Here is a 22,613-nt window from a genome sequence, read left to right on the forward strand (position 1 = left end):
ACTCAAATGGCAACACCTGTCCCTGCTGCAGCTACTGGACCCTAGACACAACAGGATGGAAAACTGGGAGCCAACAGCACTGCAGGCAGTGGGGACAAAGGCTAAAAAGTGTCAGGCATGACACGTGGAGCCAGCCCAGACCAGAGTCACCACGTGTGTCCTCTCCATGAAGTACATGTGTTGCATGTTTGAGAACCATGCTGGTCACTCATGGCTTGGTGTAGCACATAGAATCACAGAAAGGTTTGGGCTGGAAGGAACCTAAAAGATTATCTCATTCCACTCCCCCTGCCATGGGGGCAGGGACACCTTCCACTAGACCAGGTTACTCCAAGCCCCATCCAACCTGGCCTTAAGTATTTCCAGGAGTGGGGCATCTACAACTTCTTCAGTGCCAGAAATGAGCAGTCCCAACTGGACCACTGAGGATGAAGGAGATTTAAGAAATAAAAAAAAACCCAAATCACAATGTCATGCCTGGCTTGTGGGGATCTGTATGGAAGCTGAAAGTGAGATAAAAACTGTGATCCTCGTAAGATGCAATATCACAAGGCATAAGTGCAGTGAACAGCACTCCTAGTACATGACTTGTAAATGTTTAGTAACATTTTGGGAAACATGTCCCACAGGACAGTGTGCAAACTAGAAGGGATATACTGAGGTATACATCAAACACAGGTTTGATCCAAAAAGCTCTGAGAGAGCAGAGGATGTGGCAGAACTCCTCAGTTCTTTGTATATGCGTTTTGCATCTTCCAATTGCAGAGAGCAAATCAAGGAAAGACAAGTCACAGCAGTAGCACTTCCTGAAAAGCTGCAACCCAGCCAGGAGACAAGGTCGGATGACAGAGGGAGAGTAGGTCCAAGATGAATCCATCTTCTGCAGCAGACATACAGCACCCCCAGGGCAACACGGCCTCAGTGCAGGCTTGTTCTGGTGGTGAGAAAGTGCTAAACTACCAACCTCTCGTGTTAGATGAGATATTGGAAGAGCTCAGGGGATCCCGGCCAAATATGACCTAAACTGTGTTCTCTTCAAATTTTTCCTCTTAAAATTGTGCTTCTAATGGTTTTATCAAGAAAATCAGTTTGTACAGATAAAACACATCATGTTCATTTTAAACTTGTCTCGCACTTTGGGTGATCTCCAGGGATTCTGGCAAATGTGGAGGTAATGGATTCAAATGAAGTGTCTTGACGGTGAGTATCTTGTGCCTGGAAACCCAGACAAAAGTTTAAGTGTCTGAAGAGCTGGGATAAGTTTCCTACACAGCTTCAAGGTCAGTTGGTGGGTTGGTACAGTCAGAGAAGGAGGATACATCCCCTTGGTAGCTTTAACTCAGCATATGCTCAGCACAGAACAGGCAGTGGAGGCACAAATCATGATGCTGGAGAAAAGAATCCCTCCTCGTCACATTCTTACTTGGATAAGCAGGGGTGGTGTGTGGAGCACACAGCTGTGTTGTGCCTGGTTTGACAGCTCAAGGGCAGGTTTACCAACCATGAAGGAATATCCACAGCCCCTCCACACCTTCCTCCAGGCAGGATACACTCTGGGAGAGCTGCTTAGAGAGGATTTAATTTACCTCAAGTCCAGCCAGAGCCAACCTCGGCTTTCCTGGAGAGAAAACTCTCAAGAGGTCCCTCACTGATGTGGCTGCAGCTCCAAGGGGCCAGTCTGGAGCCACCGAGAGGTTTTCCAGCTCTGTAGTCACCTGACAGTTGCCACCCCAGGGCTCACAACCAGAGCATGGCAGAGAGGCAGAGGTGCTCAGCATAGTGCTGACTCTGGAGACAGCCACCCAAGCTGGCCAGGTCTTCCAGCCAGGAGAAGGTAGCTGAGGTCTCACTTGCCTTGGTCCCTGCATCTGGACACCCAGGCAAGGTGCCACAACTGCCTCTCTTCCTCCAGCACTGCAGGTACCCTCACAGGAATGCCAAATACGATCCCACAGATTTTGGCTTGAAGCCCATAGACACCAGATTTCACCAGACTTTGCTTCAAATCCAACTTCCACTTATTACTCATTTTTCTCTCCATTTCCTTTCCTTATGCAAAGTCCAGGGCTCTCTGCAGCCCTTCTCAGACCAGGAGGGAGTGACTCGCTTTCATAACCCCAGACGAGTTATCTGCACTCAGACAAGTTATCTTCCTTCAGTCCAGCAGCCAGCACTGCCAGGAGGGGAGGCGAGCGCACCCCAAATGAGCAAAGCAGGAGGTGGCACGGAGGCGCGGAGGAGGGACACGGTAGAGTCAGTCGCGTGGGTCCACATCCAGGACTTCAAAGGAGCATCAGTAACAGTCAAACAAACGCTGTCTGCTGGCTAAATAATGTCATCTGCAAGTGATTTGTCCTGTCACCACCAGTCTGGGTGCTTTGCCTTCGCAGACGATCAAACAGGAGGTCTGCTTTCCAAGATTTGTCATCACCAGAACCCGCTGCAGCTGCCTGAATGTCTCTTTCCAAGTAGTGCGAGCTGCAAACACTTCATCAGCAACTTGCGTCATCCCATCCTCGGCGCTCCAGCATTTCCAGAGGGTGGAATTAACCCTCTTGGCTCGCAGGTTCATGCAGCAAATGGTGTCCCTTGGGTAATTCAGTGGCATTTCTGGCTGCTCCATGCCAATGCAGCTCTGCCTCTCGGGGCTCGAGGAGGTGGCTTCCATGCCATGTTCTGGCTGGTGCTCGCTCTCCTCGCTGGGGCAGGGAGCAGTGACGGCAAAGCTCAGCCCCAGTGATGGCAGTGGCTGTGTGACAACTCCAGTGTGTCACGTAAGGAATGCTATGTACTCCTTTTGCAAATCATCACAACAGATGTCGGATGGTCTGTGCAAACCAGGGCTGGATTTCACATCTGGAAGTGGAGACAGAGCGGCATCACTGCAGCTGGGCTCGAGACAAAGGTGAGACGTAAGTCCAAGCCTGCTGATCCTACTTGGTGTCGTGGGAATGAGGCAACCCTGGGCAGAGGAGCTGGTGGGAGCCTCTGCCTTAACAAGACTCCATGTACTGGGATGTCACTACTGAGCTTTGAGGCTGAGCTCACATTTCTTAGGACATAAACCGGAAGAGGGGAAAGAGAGAGCCCCCAGCTTTGCTCCAGGGCATGGAGAATCTATCAGGAGTCCCCCACCAAAGCTGAACTAGGAGACATGTCGAAGACATTAAGTGCAAGACAGCCACCAGCTATTTGCTGAGTCTTTCTGACTGGTTAGCAGAGGTGTGGAGGACAAAGAAGGCACTTGGAGGATCTCCAATCCTCTGCTAGAAATCCTGAAGTGATCACCTGGAGAAGCAGGGCTGGAAGACATCTAGTGGTGAGACCAGCAAAAGGAGGTGTGGGGCATAGGGCAAGGTGGAGGCCATGGATTTCATACACAGGAGCTGTCGCTGACGTACATCCGAAGTAACTCTGCAGATGAGCTCAAGGCTCTGGTTCTTTGGAGGCCAGATGCTGTGAAACACCCCTGCAGCACACGCAATCTCCCAGTCCAGCTTGCTAAACTGACTGGAAACATCTACGTTACTGGGAAACCGCGCAGACTAAAGCAGATGTTGGAGGATGTGGGGAGAAGGGAACATCTGGCTGCCTCCACAAGCCTGGGACATGAGGTGTCCCATTCCCAGGCAGCTGGAGGGCCTTTAGTGACCTGGAGGAGCCCTAGGAGAAGACATGGTGCTCACTCAGGCACAAAAGGACTGTTCCAGCCAGGAAGAGCTCAGGACAATCTCTTCCAAAACCTGCCGTGGCAGCTCAGCACTGCCTGGGCACCAAAAACACTTGTGGTCACCCTGTACAACCGCAGACAGGAATCAAAAGGGAGGGAACATGTGCAATTCAGACGTAAGGTCAGTCCACTGCCTGCTTTGGACCACAACTGACAGTGAGTTCAGCACACAGAGATGGATGCAACTCAAGCCAAAGCCCAGGAAAAGGGGGAAAGCAGAGTCTCCATCCCTCAAAGGTCCATTATTTTTCCAAGACCCTCTGCCTTTTTGCCTGTGGCATCAGCTACCAAGGAGAAAAGAGAATCCCATCTCCTCCCCACTCTGCATAGCATGAACGTATCAGGAAAAACCCCAGAGGCAGGAAAGGGCTGATGGGATGAACAAGGATGTTGGGTTGACGGTGGTCAACCACTTTGTCCTACGTTTATGGTCCTTCAGGGGAGATGACTGGTCTCTGAACACGCGCACAGCATCCAGCAAAACAGAAACCCCACTGTGAGGCTGTAAGCCCTATCATCTGTCATTAACTCATGAGATTTTTAGAGAGCTGGTCGTGGTGACCATCATCTACAAGGGACAAGCGTGTTGGTGGGCAGACCTGCCTGCCTAGTCAACCCAGCTCCTGAGCCTACCTGGGCCCCAGCTCATCTTCACAGCGCCAGGTGAACTCCCCAAAGCTCTCGTAGTGCTGGTTGTAGTGGTAGAGGACTCGGTGGAGGCTGGGGGAGCCCAGGTCCAGCAGAGTGTTGTAGGCTGTCTGCTGCTCCTTGCCGCTCGTGTAGCCGTTGAACAGGTTGTAGATCTTGTCTGCTATTTCTGGGCAGAAAGACAGGGGCTATTCAGTGGGGTGCCAGGAAAGGTGTGAATAAAGCCCACCAGGCTGAAGCTCAGCTCTAGGGAAACCAAGACCAGAACCAAGATTTGTCCCCTGAATTATGATTTACGTCGTATCAAGGCAAGGTCCCAGCGGAGGAGCAACAGAATAGATGGCATTCCCTGGACTCAGTCCAGGTTAGCTTCCCACAATTTGGGCTAATTAGGAAAAGAAATGGGTGGTGCCATCAGGTACTGTTAGTGAAATATCATTCATCCATGTCTGTTTTCAGAGAGGACATGTGCCTACTGCAGCCCTCCACCCCAACTCTCCACAGCACATGGCAGCTCCTGGGCCACCACGGGTGAAGGAGATGTTACAGCCAAGACACGAGACAAGTGCAGGGATGTACTGGAAGGGGGAAATCCCTGTTGCTGGTCCCAAGGACCACAGTTCAGCAGCTCCCTCCCTCTCACCTTGAGCTTTCACATCATCTACCACAGGGCAGGGGGTCTTGACTGTCACGTCACTGGACCTGGAACGCCTTCCTGTGTTGTCAACTCCCCAGAGTGTGAACCTGTATTGGAAGGAAAAAAATGAAGCTCTGGACTCCCAGGACCTCATGGAAATACAGGCAGCATCAGGCAGGATCACCACAGTGAGGGTGACGGCACTGCCATGGGCATGGCATGGGGGAGGAGACTCACATGTAGGTGGTGTCGGGCTCCAGGCAGCGAATGATGAGGGAGATGGTGGAGGAGAGTCTGTCAGGCACTTGGGCTGGCATGGCACAGGGTGACTTGGCACCAGAGATGATGTCATCCACGAAGCTCAGCACCGTCTCTAGGGAGAGAGGGGAGGATGTGCCACAGGCAATGACACAGGTGTCCCTGGGACTGTGGAGAGCCACTGAGGTCTGTGCCCACTGACACGCTGTCTGGTGCCCAGGGGGACCAAGGCTTATGCCTTGGTTGGTGTAGGGATGGACCCATTGCTTTTCCAGCAAGGCTCATCACCACAGAGACGTGGAGATGCCACTCCTGCAGCAGGGTGGGCAGGAGGGGCTGCTGTCTCTTCCACAGGATACTGGATACGTTGCAGCATCCCCTTGCTAAAAGGGAGACTCCTCCAACATCTCCATCCCACTCTCCCCAGAGGGAGCCAGTGGAGTCCCCACTCACCTGTCTCCACCTTGGAGTGGTCCATTCTGTCGGTGACTTTCTCCTGACGGAGGAGGTAGTCAACAATCTGCACCCCGATGGGGGGCTCTGAGTGCCCCCACTCCAGAACCACCAGTGTGCTGCTGGGCTCGTGAACCATGGAGAGATGCAGGCTGGGGGAAAATTTTTGTGTTACTCTCTCACAACAAAAGGGATTCAAAGCCATTAACACATGGCAGACAGCAACTTCAGGAGGGAAGTGACTGCCCCTGCCCTACCCCTCCTGGCTCTGGGAATGCTGGTCCAAAGGATTCCTTCCCTAGGGTTGCTCTACCAGGATGGATCCACAACCAGTTCGCCAGTCCTCAGCTGAATTTAGAAAAGACACTACAGTTCTGTACTCTCTGCTTGTTTTCCAGGTCAACCACCAGTTTGCAAACCCGTCCCATAAAACCACCCAGCCCCACCACCTCCTGCCACCATGCTGTTGGCCATCACCACCTCCTCACAGACCCACCATACCAAAAGGCCAGGCTGGGCACACGTGGAGACCTACATGGGGTGGGGGAGAGGCGCACAGGTGGGCAGCCCGTCAGCCCCGAAGGCACTGGAGTCACAGCGGCACCAGTCCTCGATGACGTCCCCGCTGCCCGAGCACCACAGCATGCTCATGGTGGCCTCCTGCAGGAGCTGGGATAGAGAGGAGGGGGTTGAGCATTGGGCAGGTGACCTGGTCACCTCCCATCCCACTTGAGCCAGCATTCATCCATCCCCCCCAGTGGGTTCAGCACAGTCCATCCACCCTGAGAGCAGGGCAGGCCAACGGGCAAGAGCTCCCTTGGCTTGACGTGGTGCTATCAGGGCAAGATGCCTTCAAAGACCATCACAATGCTGTCCTGCCACCCCCCATGCCCACCCCAACACCCCCAGCACGTGGCTCCTCACCCGCTGGGTCTGGTTGTTGGTGACCAGCTCGTAGAGGGGGGCCGCCTTGGTGACCTCCAGCAGGATGGGCTCGGCCGGCGCGTCGGGGCTGGCGGCGCCGTGGCAGAGCGGGCAGGACGAGGGGCAGCGCCCGCGGCTCTGGCACTCCATCCGCACGCCGGCTGCCATGCGCTTGGTGCCCGACTCGGAGAGGCTGGCGATGTACTCGGGGAAGGTGAGCACCTTGGGGTCCCGCTCGCGCTCCTCCGACTCGTCCGAGGGCGAGTTGCCTGAGGAAGGGGGAAAAGAGAGGCACCGGTGTGGGATCCGAGCCACTGATAAGGGAATGTGAGGGGGCCAGAGCTCTGCCTTCCACCCTGCAGAGAGGCAGCACTGCCCGCAGGTCCCTGTATCCTTGAGAGCTGTTTGCTCTGTAGGGATGAAATGCTCACTGGTCTTCAGAGGAGGAATCACAGCTGAAAAGCCCACCCCGGCCTCTGCCATCGCAGGTCTTTTGGTCTCCCCGTGCCTCAGTTCCCCCAGCCCCATCCCTCCACCTGGCACTGGGAAGGTGGTGGGAGAGACCACCCTTGCAGCAGGTGCCCACGAGAGGGAGCCTCCTTCATGTGGCTGGAGACTTGTGAAGAACCTGCCTGGGCACCTTCACCCCACGCTGACACCCCGCCAAAGCCCTCTGCCAAACCACTCTCTCTCAAAAGCCCTCCTGGCCCAACAGCTGATTTCTCCGTTGGATCCCAAGGATCCCCACCACAGCTGATGTGACAGGGTGTGTTGGAGGCCAGAGAGGATGAGTGTCAGACCAGGATGCACAGTAACGATGCTGACTTGATTCAACCCCCCCGGCAAAGGCTGGCAGCACCGAAGAGCTCAGAGTGAGGAGGGAAGACATGCCAGTACCTTGTGATGTCCAGAAAGCTCCCAAGGTGGCTACAGACCCACCAAGCCCCTCTCCAGACCCTCCACTTCTCCTACACTTGGTCCCCACACAGGGAAATGGAGATGGGAAGCAGATGCTGCCAACCCTCAGGTTACTGTGAAATGCAACCGGCTCGGAAAAAAAGTTGCAGCAGGAAAGCAGTGCCATGGTTTATGCCTTTCCCAGCTCCACACAGAGATGCCTGACACTGGGTCCCACTGTGTTCCCAACACACAGGGCAGCGAGCCAGACCCTGCACTCAGTGGGCTTTTCTCCAGCATTCTCATGGCAGGAAACGTTTTGGCACAAGGGGAAAATTGTTGGCCCAGAAGTCAAGAAGGCAGGACCCGTCCATCACTGCTGTGTCCTGGGTAGCGTCGCCCTGCCGTGGTGAGCCTTGCTGTGCTAGGAAACGGCGCTTTTCACACAAAATCCCTGCTAAAGGATATCCCTGGCTTTACACAGAAGAAAGATGGTCCTAGAGGGGCCATTGAGGATGGTTGGTGTGGGGGGGGGGGAAGTTGAAGGATGCCGAGGCAAAGCCTCGCCCCTGGAGCAGGCTCGGGCCATCGCTGGTGGTGGTTTGGTACAGGGTGGCTGCTCTGGGGAGCCACCATGGAGCACATCCACGGCTCAGTAGGAAAATCCTCCTATAGCAAGGATTTGTAGATAAATGGGCCAGCACTAGCCCATCTTTGAGACTCTTGCAAAGGAAACAAGGCTTTAAAATAAAACCGGGATACAAAAGTGTTGCTCTGCTCCCCCAGCAAGCTGGGGATGGATCACTTCGGGCTGGCTGTGGATTGCAGCTTAGCAGGCACTGAGGGAAAGCAGAGGAGCCAGGGAATGATTTGTCTCTTGCAATTTCTCAATCGATATCCAGCTCCTGACGTTTGCAAACAAAAAGCAAAGGAGGGAAAGTGGCAGGTGCCAGAGTGAAACTGAAATGTGATATTGTGGGTGGAAAAAGACTGCCAGACCTGAAAAGCCTCCAAGCAGGAAAATCAAAGAGGAGGAAATTGCAGGAGAAAAAAAAGAAAAAGAAGCACTTGCAATCAAAAGATGCTACATCTGGAGACAGCCCACAGCAAAACAGCAATGGGTCTGTACTCTTCCAGGTGGGCTTGGAAAGAAGTCCAGGCTCCAGGAGGTCTGAGCCCGCAGGATCCAGACTCAGGCTTTGAAAGAAGCCCTTCCCACACAAGAGCCCTGGGGAGAAAACAAATGTTTCCGTGGCTGGGGCACAGCAAGGGCAGCACTGTAGGTGCCAATACTGAGAACTAGGAAGCTTCGTGATGGAAACGATGTTTTGGTTACAGTGCCTGTGAGCTCCGAGCTCACGCTGCCCACACCCGACAGCTCCTCTGCAGGGGCAGCAAACAAAGGTCGTCTAAAAAGCAGCAGCTCTGCTCAGAAGCCCCTGTGTCCAGGTTTGGGAGTTGGCTCTTGCTTGCTGCCCAAGCGTGGATGTTGCAACACAATGTCCCCCACACAGGCAGCGTAGCACCTGCAGGCGGCAATGCAAGAGATCATAGAATCCTAGAATGGTTTGAGTTGGAAGGGACCTCACAGACTATTTCATTCCAACCTCCCTACCATGGGCAGGGACACCTTCCACTAGACCAGGCTGCCGTGCTCCTGGGGACAGGTGGCAGCAGGCAGGCCTTAGACTGCCTCAGCTTTTGCAAAGCTGGCATCCAAACCAGCCATCAGCTCTTCCACTGGGGATCCATCACAGCTCACGGCAGCGAGGGGATGCAGCAGTGCCAGATGGCCTCTGCACCACGAGGAATCTCCCAGTTCCTACCTGGTTTCCAGGCATTAAAAGCACAGTGCTGACAGCCCAGGAGAAGGGAACACATTAAATGGAGAAAAGTCAGGCTGTGGGATGCAAGTGGAAGAGAGCAGATATGGATGAGACAAAAGGAAGGAAGGAAGGAACAGGATTAAAGACAAACAACAGTTAAGTCCAGAATCAGGCAGGATGGCTTGGTGGGATTAGTGCACTTGTCTTTCATCTCCCTGGGGATGTGGGTATTGATCTTTCTTTATGGCCCAGATCAGTGCCTGCTGCAATCCACGGGAGTCCTCCACCCAGCTTCCAAGGGTGAGAGAGCAGGGTGTGAATAAGGTGATGAGATGGGACAGGCTGGGCGCTTTCCTTGCTATGCCGAAAGCAAAGTGAGCTTTCAAATCCCATGGGGTGGTTGTAGAAATCCTTCCTGGGGACCAGCAGGGCTCCTACCTTTGCTGATGTCCTCGTACTCCAGCCAGAGCTGCCGCTGGACCTGCCTGTTGGGATACCAGATGGAGCAGGACTCCTCAAAGCCATACACTGCCTCCTGGATGTAGTGGTTGCCAAACTGGTCCAGCAGTGCCACGAAATCTCCACGGGAGGTGGCCCCATCCAGGGAGTGGAGGGCATTGCTGAAGGCTGGGAAGGAGAAGAGGTGGAGGTGATGCTCAGATCCCAGAGTACACCAAGCCCTTTGTCACCTCCCTACACACTTGCGATGGGCAACCGACCCCTGAGCCCATCACCTGCCAGCAGAAAGCTATGTATCCTCTTGCCACTCCTTTTTCCCCCATTCCCCCCATCCCCACGTGCTTACACTGGGAGATGGTCATCTGGTTGAGCCGGACGTGGTACATGACAGACTGCACCTTCCAGTGCTGCAAGAGAGGGTACCCAGACACCTCGCTGAAGTTCACCATCCCTGCCAGAGAAAGGACACGGGGGCTCAGTGCCACTGCCCAGGGATGACTCTCCATGGGAACAGTTGCACCCCTCCATACCTGGGGCAATGCACCCAGCAGGGTGGGAAGAAGCCAGGGAAAAGGGTTGTTCACACAGCACGGTCCCCCCAGGGAAGCATTCAGAGCTGAGGGTCAGCTGCTCCCCAGCAATTAAGATGATGGCTTTGAAGGAAAACACGTAGGCTCGTTTCATCCTGCTGTCTGGGGCTCTGCGGCGGCAGATAACGAGCCTCCTCCTGCATCCCCTCCTGCTCCCTTCCCGGTGCCCGCTCCCAAGGCATGCCCAGGTGTGCTAATTATTTCACTAATGAGAGCTGCGCTTTTTAATGAGCTGTTTGCAGGCCTGGGGACGGTCACCGTCACGCCACGTGTGCCCAAGTGCAAACAGCCAAGGGGCCTTGGGTCCCTTTCGGCTGGGACTGAGCTGAGTGGGCACAGATGTACAGGGGAAATCTGCAAAGTTGATGCTGATGTTCCCCCAGGACATTACAGCAATGCTGGGGCTGAGCAGGACCCAGGGTTTGTCCTTCTCCAGGCAAAGCCACCTCATTCTTCAGCCATTTAACTGTGAGTTACAGAAATTCATGGAGACCAGGGCTGGGCGGCCACTTACTCCTGCCCAAGGCATGTGGCAGTTCAGCTTCCATGAGCAGAGGGACAGAGAGGCCACCGAGCCTGAGACAGAGGCCCAGAAAGGGAACTGAAGGGTGATCATGGCTCTGACTTTGGTGACCTCAGTGTGGCACACGAGGATGCCGGGACACGGCCACCTCCTCCCTCGCAGCTCCGCTGCCGTTCAGCCAACACGTCACGCCTCCGCTTGGCAGCAAAGCACCAACTTTGCTGCTAAACAGGCACCCAGCAGGAGTTCAGGAGGATAACGGCGGGCATCCCCCCCTCTAACAAGAACTGAAGGCAGAGGATAAGCAGGATAAGATCCCTTGCCTTCCGGCGCCTCTCTCTCTTCAGTGCTGGCTGCTCCCCACAGCTTCAAAGCCTTGCTCTTTCCTGCGAAGTGTTTATGCAAAAACAGTCCTTCCTTACTCAGCAGCTCTGCCTCTCGTGTATTCACAGCGATATCCAGATCTGCTTCTGACAAGCAGAGAATATTTTACCTCTTTTCCTTTTTTTTTTTTGCCTTAATCAGCCACAAAGCCAGCAGAGCGGTGGGAAATGAATAGGATAATTTACTGGCTTCTGCCTCCCCAGCGTAATTGCCAGCAAAGTCCTGCTCCCACTGACACTGCTGATGATGCTGGGATTGTGGAGGCAGTGCCTTCCTTACATCCATGTACCCATGTCACAGGCAAGAGAATCCCACGGGGATGCAGGTGTCCTCCAGCACCTCTGAACAGGGATGAGTATCCCCATGGAAGCAGGAGTGACCCACCAACACAGCTCTCTTGGGGTAGCTCGGCACCCAAGACCCAGTGGCGCTCTCCCCTCTGCCTGAATCTGCCTGCACACACACCTACATTTCCATGCACCCTGTCAGGGCAACCAGTGTCCTTTAGACCCTGGGTGCAGCCCATGGGTGCTTCCCAAAATCCTGGAAGCTCTGCCAAACGAAGCAAAAGCACAAGGTCTTGTGTGAGACCAAAACACCTCATTAACCACATCCTTTCCTTAGTGGCTCCTCTACGCCCTGGGCCATTGCAGCCAACAGCAACAAACACCAGGGAAACAAAGGCTATTTTAGGAGTTCTGGCAACTTGCTGGGAGAAAGGTAAATCCTTGAAGGCAGTCTAGGAATCCATGATAACCCTGTTGCTCGTGGCCCACAATGCTCTGGCAGAGCAAACCAAAACACTTCGGTTGGTGGTGGCAGGTTTTGAATGTTTGTTACATGGGCAAAGAAATCAAATTAAAGGTAGCTGGAAAACTTTTTTTGCCTTGGAAAAGAAAAGAAAAAATGCTTTTTGCAAATGCCCCAAATATTCAATGGATGGTGATGAGCTTTTACACCACACAATTAATTTACAGCCTTTGCTTCTCCTTCATTTTTAATGCCTTTGTTTTACCACTGCTGCTGCTGCTGCAGGTGAGCCTGGGATGCTAAAGCCTGACTAGATATATCCTCCAGGAGATGTATCTCCTGGGAAATTTAGGGGCTCAGGCTGGGCATGCTGGCAGCTGGGAGAGGCGTGGGGCTGGACCCACTCACCGGTGAGGAACTCGGGGTCAGGTGTGGGGTCAGAGAGCTCCTCTTGGCACTGGTTCTCCAAAGGCACCGTGGCCACCACCAGCCCATCTGGCAGCTGCTGCTCCAGGCCCCGGGCAAAGTTGTTCTGCCTGGAAGTTAATCACAGAGAGGAGGGCAGGGTTGGAGGACAAGAGAAATGCCTGGGATCATCCTCGCCAGCCAGTGACCCATCCCAAAAAAACACCTGGCACCAAGCCTTTCCTTCAGGGACAGATTACAAAGATGTCTACTCTTGATGGAAAGCCTCAGATGTGCCCTCCCCACCAGCCCTTCCATCTTCTGCAAAGTTTGGCCAGATGTGGATGGACCAGGCTCCTTACCATGCCTTCTACTTGGAGAGGATGGTGAGGTCTGACCCTGCTGGGGTCACCTGAACATCCCCAGCATACCTGAACGTCCCTTTGAGCACCTGCCCTGGTGCCACCTCCTTGGAGTGGTTGTTGTAGCCATAGAAGATCTCCCCAAAGAGCGTCTGGTTCATGGGCAGCTCGCGGGGCTCCCCGCAGTCCCCCGCCTCGGGGCACGACTCCGAGATGAGCTGGCACGACCGCCCGTCCGTGCCCAGCTTGTAGTCCTCAATGCACCTGGGAAGCCAGTACAGGGCCCACCATCAGCTGCAGCCCCCAGCCGTGGCCACCAGCCCACCTCAGCAGAGACACTGGGAACAGAGGAGACCCCCCTCCATGCCAACCTTACGAGCTCAGGGTGGCAGCAGCCAGGTGCAGCAGCACCTTGTGGGTGCTGGGTCACTCACCCACAGAACATGAGGATGTTGTAGAGCAGGGGGTCTTCGGGCAGAGGGACCATCTGCTGCAGGCACAGCTGCTCGCAGCCCCCGTTGAAGCCATCGGAGCAGTCCACGCCGACGTGACGGTCGTAGCAGCCCGTGCCGTCCTTCATGGGGCTCAGTCCTGTCGGGCACTGGCAGGGGTGGGGAAAGCAAGAGGTGAAACCCCCAGGAAAGAAATGTGGCCCTGGGGTTGAGGCAGATGGGAGCACTCCAGTTGCTCTCCATTGGGCACTGCAGTAGGAGCAGTGCTTGGGGGTTGTGGGACAGACAGCAGCAACACCACCCACAGCTGCAGGTATTCCTCCTGCACCTCAGCCTCTTTGCAGCCCTGGGGAGTGTACCCCCGAGGTGGGAGCCCCACAAGCCACCCCCCACCAAGGTAATGTGCTGGCATCAACCCCACACACCAGCACCCAGCTCCAGTGACCACCAAAGCAACGCTGCCCTTTCCAAGCCCACTGTCTGCCCCACACTCACAGCCTCTCCACTCCAATGCCCAGCACTGGTGGCATCACAGCAGGGCACCCCGGCCCCACAAGCCCCTCCACTTTGGGGCAGAGCAGCTGTGGTGGTGACAGGGGACACACATGAGTGATGTGGGACTTCCCAGAGAGCCAACAAGCAGATGGACTCTCTCTCCCTCGTGCGTGCATGCAGCAACAAAGGAGATGCCGACTCAAAAACATCTTCTTGCTACGAAATCAACCCCAAAATATCCATCCCAAAGCAATGGTAAGGGAGGAAGGATTCCCTTTCTGCCCTCCCCCTCCTTGCTCACACCAAAGGAGATTCCAGGTCCCCGGGGGGCCACGCACCACACAGCCCGTCGAGTCCAGCTTGCGGTCCGAGATGCAGCGGAAGTTCTTGCTGCAGCCCCCGTTGTCCCGGGAGCAGTCACGGACAGGGCCAAAGGAGTCAAGGAGAACCTCCAGGCTGTCGAAGGAGGAGGAGGTCATCAGCTCTTCCCTGAGAGGAGGAGAAGGAGGAGATGTGTCACTGCTCCGATGAGACGCTGTGAACACGTGCACGACCGTGGCTGCTGCGTGGGTTTTTCCAGAGCTCAGGTTTCCCTTGGGCTGACAGAGAACTGGATGGCAGCCAGGCTTTTAGAGGGATGCAGGAGCTACTGAGATGATGAGAGGTACCTCCAATGGCTCAACTTTACAGGTACCAAAGGGGGGCAGGTTAATGGATGTACTAATCTCCACCTGCAAAAAGTGGGATGGGGATCCCAGCTCTATTTGCTGAAACTCCTCCTAAACTCCGTCATCCTCCCATTGCACCTACCTGACCTCCACTGCATCCTCCATCACTGTCATGTCCGTCTTACATTTGGCTGAGGGGTTGATGGCCAGCTCAGCTGGTGGGATGACGAAGCTCTTGCTCAGGGGCAGCCACATGCCTTCCCCCAGGGTGTAGGTGAACCTGCCAGGGAGAGCAGCAAAGGCTGGCAAGGAGGGAAATGCTGAGCCTGGAGTGCTGTCTCTGCCCAAAGCCAAGCCCTTGAACCTCCCCACTGCCCTGCAAGGATGCCAGCCTGAACATAGGTGGATGGGCAGGCTGAAGAGGGGTGGCTCCTCCAAATGCACCCAAACGACCACCAAAAATCACATGCAACTTAGGTAATACATAAAAAAATAAAGGCACTTTCATTTTTCCGTAGAAATCCTCCCGCAGAGCCTAAACCTCGCTCTCACTGTGAATAGAGAGGAGGAACTGACTGCTGGGCATCCAGCATCCCACACGACAGCTGTAGGAGGACCTTCCCAGCCATACTCACATGTCCCCAGGAGGTGGCACAGGACAGCTGTGCTCAGCCCTGCCAGCTGGGCTACCTGCACGCCTGTATGCCCTGGGTCATATTTTAAGCCCCAAAATGTGCTGACCGGGTTGCCTTTGCCACTTACCGAAAAATCTTGTCAGATGGCTGCTCGCCCAGCACCAAGTCAAAGCCACGCTGGAAAATGGTGTATGGCCAAGGCCTGGAAAAGAAACCCAGGAGCATCACGCTGGTATTGTGCCCCCACTGCTGCTCAGAGCCCAAAATGCTTTCCCTGCATAGCCCCCAGCACACACGCAGAGGGGTCCTGGAATAAAACAACTCAAGCAAAGCCAGGACAACGGGATAAAACAGCCCCTGATTCAAGATCTTAATCTTGGGGTCCCTACAATATCAGATCCTCATGCCAGCCCCAACCTGCCAATGGTCCAGCAGTGTATCGCATCCATTATTTTGGAGTACAGCGCACTCCAGACATCCCCGCATCCCTATGTGCCTGGTCCAGTTTTAGGGATTTGCATCACAGCTACTGAATTGCTAAAAGAAACCCTCTCTCTGTGAGGCTTTTCCAAGGGAGCACGTCAGGTCCGGGTCCACAATTTCACCACCTGCCTTATTCCCCCTGGGTTTCATTGTTCCAGGAGGGGAGCTGAGGACAACTAACAAAGGGGGTTGGAAGACAGGCTGGAAGCTTGGAGCCAAGGGGGCAGCCTGGAGAGCTGTTGGCCCCAACTACTCCCTCCCTGTTGTTGTAGATACACAGGGTGATGAGCCACCAAGATTTGGTGGCCAGTGCCCTTCAGTGGGACAACCATGGCCATGACACCTCTGGGACATGCACCCCCAGCATCACAGACCCACTTGCAGACCAAGGCTGACAAGAGACCCAACTGTGGTGGACTTTGAATCAGGCAACATGAACCCTAAATCTCCAAATCCCCTTTGCAAGAGCTCAGAGCTGGGGAGAGAAAGAGATTTGCCATCCCATCACATCGCTGCTGGTAAAATTCAGGGTGAGAGTATCAGGTGCCACCGACAAGCCCAGTTTTTTTTTTCCAGAGGCAATTACAGCTTTCCTGCACAAGCACTTTAATTTCTAATCTGAGGTGACTTCAGCAAGGACAAAAATAATAATAACTAAAGAAAAAAAAATCCTGATTGCAGGATTACAGCGTGCCTCGCTGGGATACAATGCCGTTTTCCCGTCCGGTCGGCTGGGAGCGGGGGATTACATTCAGCCCGCAGATCCGATTGCCCTGAATGAGGTCAGCCTCGTCCAGAAAGAGATGTGCTCCTTGTGTCTCAGCAACACCTTGAATGCTTCACGCCCCCGCCTTCCAGCGCTCCCGCAGATGGGTTTTATTCCTGCTTCTGAGGAGCACGTGGGGCCGGGAACAAAAGCCAAGGCGAGGTATTGTTCTGCATCAACTCGGGTGGAAAAGCGGTTGTGAGGAGCTGCTCTTGGCTTGCAGCAAGGGCTCGGCACTGGGGCAGGTGCTGCAGGGACACGGTGGCTGCTGGATCTCTGTCGGGGGCACATCTGGCGGCCCATGGAAGTCAACACATCCAGGACATGCAGCCAGTGTGTCTGGACCCACCTGGGAGATCAAAATCAGCAGCCACGCTGTGTCCGCCCAGGGTGCAACTTCCAACTGTGGCTAAAATTCTTGAGGTCATGGAATCATAGAATGGTTTGGAAGGGATCTTAAAGATCATCTCATTGCAGCCCCCTGCCATGGGCAGGGACACCTTACACTAGACCAGGTTGCTCCAAACCCTATCCAACCTGTACTTGAACTCTTCAAGGGATGGGGCAACCACAGCTTCTCTGGGCAACCTGTGCCAGGGCCTCACCACCTTCACAGCAAAGAATTTCTTCCTGATATATAATCAAATCTGCCCTCTGTCAGTTTGAACCCATTCCCCCTTGTCCTATTCCTACCTACCCTTGCAAAATGCAATGATGGCTTTGAGATGGGGAAAAGGTTTCCATGCTCCAGGAAGGGACTTTGTGGCATCTCCCCAGCCTGCCCCACTCCGCCTTTACTTGGGGTCAACAAAAGCCCATTAAAAATAATGTTCAGCCTTTGGCTACATGTCTGCCTGGCAGGGGAGACCCAGTGTTGCCAGGCACGATTGGATCTGGGAGGACACGATACCTTCTGTGGGTAAGCCCTGAAATGTCCTCCACACAAGAATTCCAGCTCAACAGGAGACACTTATCCATCCTCATCTCTGAGGAAGCTCTCCAGGAGCTCAGTGCTGACATTTCCACCCACACACTCTTGTTGACTGGTACCTTCTGTTGCAGAGGATGGGGTGGCATCTGCTGTCCCAGGCACACCTCATCCCCTCCATTTCTGCCTCTTGCCCCCTGTGCCTCTGCTGCTGTTTCACCTCCTCCTTCCTCTCCCATGCACGTGAGTGTGTCCCCACGTGCCTGTCTCCCTCCCTGCTTTCTGTGGTCACTTGCTTGGTTTTCGTTGTTCTTGGTGGGTATTTTGGTTGTGTGGTCTTCAGAGCTCACAGGGGAAAGTGGGACTGATCAGCAGCCCTGCAGATGATCAGGTGGGATTAAATGGGCCAGAAACAACTGCTCTCGTCCCCCTGCAAGCCTTGGCATTCAAGCAGGCACCTGAAACAACAAAGCCCGGGGCAGCTGAGAACCAGAAACTCCCTATGCTCAGTCAGCAAGTTCCCATGGCCAAAGTGCTGCCAGTGCATCCCCAAGGCAATTTTCAGGTCTCTTGCCTTTTTCCAGATGGACCCTCAGCTATGCTTTGCTCCACATCTGGGCTTGAGTGGAAGCTCAAGAAATTCTGGCTAAGCCTTCCAAACCTGTTGCTGCTGATGATGCTTTGAACCACCTCAACAGGCCCCTGGCCATGCCTAAATTGCAGTCCCAAGGGGCCAAGGCCAGACTGACTTCTATGTGCTCCTGCTTGTCTGTGCTCCCTGAAAAACCCTTCCAAAGAAGATGGGTGGGATGGAGAATCAAAGCCTGGCACTGGCAGGGTGTGACTGCCATGAGCTCACCTGGAGCAGCTGGTTTGAGGGGAGCTATCAGGAGGTCGGAGGGGCTGCAGGAGAGGGTCTTTGCAGAAGGCACAAGTCGCTGCACGTGAGCGTGGCTGAAGTGCCACTGGAGGAGAAGGTGGTTGGCTGTCACACACTGAAATAGGTGACTGCACATTTGGCTCCCTGACCCTCTGTACTCCTGGGGGTTTCCAACCAGGGCCATGCCAAACCCCATCGTGCCACCTAAGCACCAGCACCAAGTGTGTGCTGGGAGCGAGTGCCATGGACAAAATGGTCCCCACATCCCTTCACTGGCAGCTCAGGAGTTCAAGCCCAGGGAGAACAGACCAGAGCATCCCCACAGCTGCTGCACCCCTCCTGCACGCCAGACCCCAAAGGGAGGGACCCATGAAGACCCAACACCACCCTGGTGAGGGAAGAGCAGAGAGCAGATGTGACAAAGCACTGAGCTGCCGACTTCTCCCACCGGTGATGCCCGTTGTGGCTCCTCCCCAACTTCACTTTGCTTTGCAACAGCTTTGCTTGGGCTTCAGCTGCCGATGCTTCTCCCCTTCCCAGCTCCCCACCCCCTGCCATCCCTTGCAAGCAGGGCTTTATTAAAAATGCTAATGCCGGCACTTTCTCCCTGGGCTGCCCATAAATCTGCGAGGAGAATGAGGCGGGAGGAGGAGGCGGATGGGTGGTTTGGTGAAAGGATCTGAAAGAAAGAGGAGCTTTTTATCTGGCTGTCCTTCAAGCTTGCAAAGCCGAGGCACACAGCAGGGAACGGAGAGAGGCAAAAAAAAAAAAAGAGGGAGAGATAGAAAAAGGGGTGGGGGAAAAAAAAGAGAAAAAGAGGAAGACTTTAAGCAGGAAAAGTGCTGTCCTTGCAGTTCAGTGTGCCCCTGGCTCCTCTGTGGGGTGGGGAGTGGGTGATGTGTGGGGATGGGGCAAGAGGAGCAGGTGCATGGCCAGGAAGGGGTATAACTGTGTGCAGAAGAGAAGAGGCATCATGGGGAGGGAAGAGCAGGGGAGGGGAGGTGGGTGAGCAGGGCATGGGCTACAATGCTAATTTGTGTCCTGTGCTGGAAAAAACATCTGCAAGTGGGCAGAAAGAGGTAACTTGTCCTGCATGGGAGCAGGGCTGGTGTAGCCCAGTTTGCCAAGTGCTACAAGAGGATGAGAGCACCCAGCCAGATGCATTTGCCATATAACATTAAACTGGCTTAAAACCTCCCCGTGCCAGGCTGAACTCATTAGGAGTTGAAGGAGCACACTGATAAAGACCCTTTAAATGCAGAGCATCTTAAATCTCATTGAGGGAGTCTGAAAAGGGCACCCAGGCAAGAACTGCAGGTGGAGAAGGGAAATCATCCATGATGGATCTAAGGGCTGAGATACATAAGTACAAATGTGGGCAGGTAACAGTTTATTAACTAAAGGCAGAATGAGCTGATTTGATCTTTGGCCAAGTCATACCACAAAAAGAACCACAGAAAATGAGTTTGATGAGCAAAGATGAGGCAAACCTGGTTGGATTGCTGGAAACTGCATCTACTTGGGAAACATTAGAGTAAGAGCCGAAAAGCAGCTAATTAACAATGCATATCAAAGTAGGGAGACAGACTGTGAACACACAAACAGCACCAGACAGATTTGTTTAAAACAGCTGAAGAGCAGCACAGGAAAAAAAAAAAAAAGAAAGGCAGCTGATCAAATGTATCTGCTACCCATGATCAAAAAGATCTGATTTTTTGAAAAATGGATGAAGATTTAGGGTCTGGATGTGTTGGGTAAGAGAGGCACCGCGGAGGCGTGGAACTCAGTCTGGTACCCAAAATACACACACCACACAAAGCCTCTCCCTGCCATCACCAATAAAGCACAAAGATGAGCTCGCCTTCATGAGCAAAATTAGATGCTGCTGAGTGAACAGACACCGAGTCGACTTGTCACCACTGTAAATAAAAACAAAGCAACGGCAAAACTGTCTGAACCACAGGGTTGAAATGAGTTTTCAGATAAAAAAGCCACCCCTGGGAAAACAGAGGAGGCCATAACCAGAACACGTCGCTCCCAAGCACGCCGAGGGATTCGGCAAAGCCCCCAAGTCCTGCTTTGTTGACCAAGAGCCAACGTGGCTTCTCTGGGGACTGACCTGTGGCAGCAGCATGTCACTCCAACACTGGAGGGTTTAGGAGCACATCTGACAAAACAGAGTCAGAAATTATTCAGGCACCTCGGGATGGGGGGAGAGAGCAGAAGACTTGCAGACATCTCCTTCAGGTGAACCTGCAGGCAACCTTGTTGGGTTAGAGTTGGGAATGAGCTGATGAGTGTGACAAAGACAGCACGGCAGCTCAACCTCCACCCCAAAAAACACAAATATCAGCTTAAAGTTACAAGTTATTCAGTTAAACAGGCTCTGACAAGATGGTTCTGCTGCACTAAAGAGAGTTCATCATGACCCTGTGGAAGCCAAGAGTTCACAGGGGACACCAGGGACAGGTAGAAGGGACCTCCAGCATCACAAGCCCTTGCAGGCAGAGCTGCACCAAGCAGCACCTGGACATCAGAACAGACTGCAGAGAAGGAAAAGAACCCTCATGAAACACCAAGCTACCCCAAGCATCACGATGCTTGGTGTGGACATGCTTTCCACAGCCCCTAAAAATAGTGAAAGCTGCAGGCAGGGATGGTGAAGTGTGGTCTCAGCTGCTACCATTTTCTGAAACAAAAACCTGACAAGTTCAAGGAAGAAACACAAAATAACCCTGGTTTCAAGCAGCTCAAGAGAGGAGCTCTCTAAGGATGGTGTTGAAAAAGCCCCAATGCTGCAGCATCAGAGCCTTCTTGAGAGCTCAGAGAAGGGCAGGAGGACTTTGACAGCCCCACCGTTGTCTGGGGCTGTGTTGCACCTCGGGGAAAAAGAGATCTGCCAGGTTTCTCTGCCCCAAACAGAAAACTATGCTGGAAATACTGCACATAGTCTGTCATAGCCAACTTTGGTATATAAGAAGAGACACAAGACAAGCTGTATCCTGGCCAGGTATGAACACTGTTGCAGGAGAAAAGGCAGAGAGAGGCTCAAGCATAGCATGGAGAAGGCTCCTGTGGGGGCACTGGGTAGGAGCTGGGTCTGAAAAGCAGCCCCAAATTCCCCAGAGGAACAGAGTGGGTCCTGAGCACCTTTTGGTTTGGCATGGCTGAGACCAAAGCTGGGTCTGGAGCTGTGAATGGGTCCAGAGGGCTTCAGGAATGGATGTGCCTTTCCTGCCCTTGGCTTCTCTCCTGCTTGTTACCACCTATATTTTCTAGCAATTCACCTGAAAGCAGCTTTTTCTCCACTTTCCCTTAAGATGGTGAAGCAGCTAAATCAGGAAAAAGCTAGAGAAGAGCAATGTGCATGGGAGGAAAAGTGTGAAGCTGCAGATCCACACCCAGGAGCAAAGGAAAAGTAGAGGGGAAGGAAGCAAATGTTTCTCCACACCGCTTATCCATTTTTATTACCTGCCTCAATGGACAAAGTCATTTGCCACTTTGCTTTTTGCAAGGTGGTGAGTCCAGCACAGATGGAGGCAGAGGCTGGCACCAAAGCCACTGTGGTCATCAGTGGCCATGGGCTCTTTCCAACCCACCGTGAGACACTCCCAAACACAACACATCCCAAAACAGGCAAATTCCTGGCAGAGGGATACCCCCTCCCACACCCCAGACCGCATCACTCAGTGCCTCTTATGAGATGGGCACAGAGGATCTGGGAACATCCCTGTTGGACACCTGTCCTCTGGGGACAAGCAGGACAGGGAGCTGTCTTTCTGCCTGTATTTTCCCAACCCAGTAGTGGTACCTTGAAGAGGTTTGGGGACATTTCACCACAGCACACAGCACATCCCCAGCACGGGACCACCCGTGTCCCGAGCATCGCCCTGGCTCAGGGCACTCACAGCAACAACCGCCCTTGTCTCACACAGCGGGTGCTCCGCACTGGGCTTAATTGCTAAATTGCCTTTAAAATGATAAAAAACAGAGAGTGGGGGTGGAGGCAGAGCAGGGATGCTCTCCCCGGGCCCCAGTTCAAAGGGACAGAGCCGGGGCCAGCTGGCACAGACAGCCCCCCGCCGCTGCCATCCTCCAGCGCAGCCGCACTGCGGGGGTGCCGCCGAGCCCAGCCTTTGATGATTTTTCCCTTCCCACTGTGAAGACTAATAACTTCAGAGAGGGCATCCTGACATGGGCAGGGCCACCGCCGATCCAGCTGCGGCACAGTCAGACAAGGGGGGAAAACAAGGGCTTGGAGGTGCCGGGGCACGTGGGATCTCTGGATTTGGGGGTGTTTTGGGTTTCTGCACACTACCTCCAGCCATCCCCAGGAGGCCCCAGCTGCATGTCAGAGACTCACGAGTGTTAAGGACCACCAAATTGCTGCCAAAGCATCAGAAAAACATCCCTTGGCACTTTCAGGGGTTTAAAGCTGTGGAGCAGACGGCGACTGCTCT

At 53.9% G+C, this 22,613-nt stretch overlaps 1 protein-coding gene across 4 annotated transcripts in view; it reads right to left on the reverse strand.

Annotated features, from left to right (window-relative positions):
* The window catches only part of ASTN1 (astrotactin 1), a 58,850-nt gene that overhangs the window by 7,751 nt on the left and 28,486 nt on the right, over positions 1 to 22,613 (reverse strand). For all 4 annotated transcript variants that reach the window (XM_027694754.1, XM_027694753.1, XM_027694752.1 and 1 more), the window contains exons 9-22: positions 15,224 to 15,298; positions 14,604 to 14,741; positions 14,132 to 14,282; positions 13,281 to 13,447; positions 12,916 to 13,110; positions 12,488 to 12,615; positions 10,179 to 10,283; positions 9,812 to 10,000; positions 6,651 to 6,919; positions 6,262 to 6,395; positions 5,727 to 5,878; positions 5,253 to 5,388; positions 5,022 to 5,122; positions 4,364 to 4,547 (exon numbers count right to left, since the gene is read on the reverse strand). In XM_027694754.1, the coding sequence (XP_027550555.1) occupies positions 4,364 to 4,547; positions 5,022 to 5,122; positions 5,253 to 5,388; positions 5,727 to 5,878; positions 6,262 to 6,395; positions 6,651 to 6,919; positions 9,812 to 10,000; positions 10,179 to 10,283; positions 12,488 to 12,615; positions 12,916 to 13,110; positions 13,281 to 13,447; positions 14,132 to 14,282; positions 14,604 to 14,741; positions 15,224 to 15,298 (2,124 nt within the window). The remainder of the gene's footprint in view (positions 1 to 4,363; positions 4,548 to 5,021; positions 5,123 to 5,252; positions 5,389 to 5,726; positions 5,879 to 6,261; positions 6,396 to 6,650; positions 6,920 to 9,811; positions 10,001 to 10,178; positions 10,284 to 12,487; positions 12,616 to 12,915; positions 13,111 to 13,280; positions 13,448 to 14,131; positions 14,283 to 14,603; positions 14,742 to 15,223; positions 15,299 to 22,613) is intronic.

This window comes from Neopelma chrysocephalum, unplaced genomic scaffold (genome assembly GCF_003984885.1).
Source record: "Neopelma chrysocephalum unplaced genomic scaffold, ASM398488v2 Primary Assembly neopelma1_98, whole genome shotgun sequence".
NCBI classification, from domain to species: domain Eukaryota; kingdom Metazoa; phylum Chordata; class Aves; order Passeriformes; family Pipridae; genus Neopelma; species Neopelma chrysocephalum.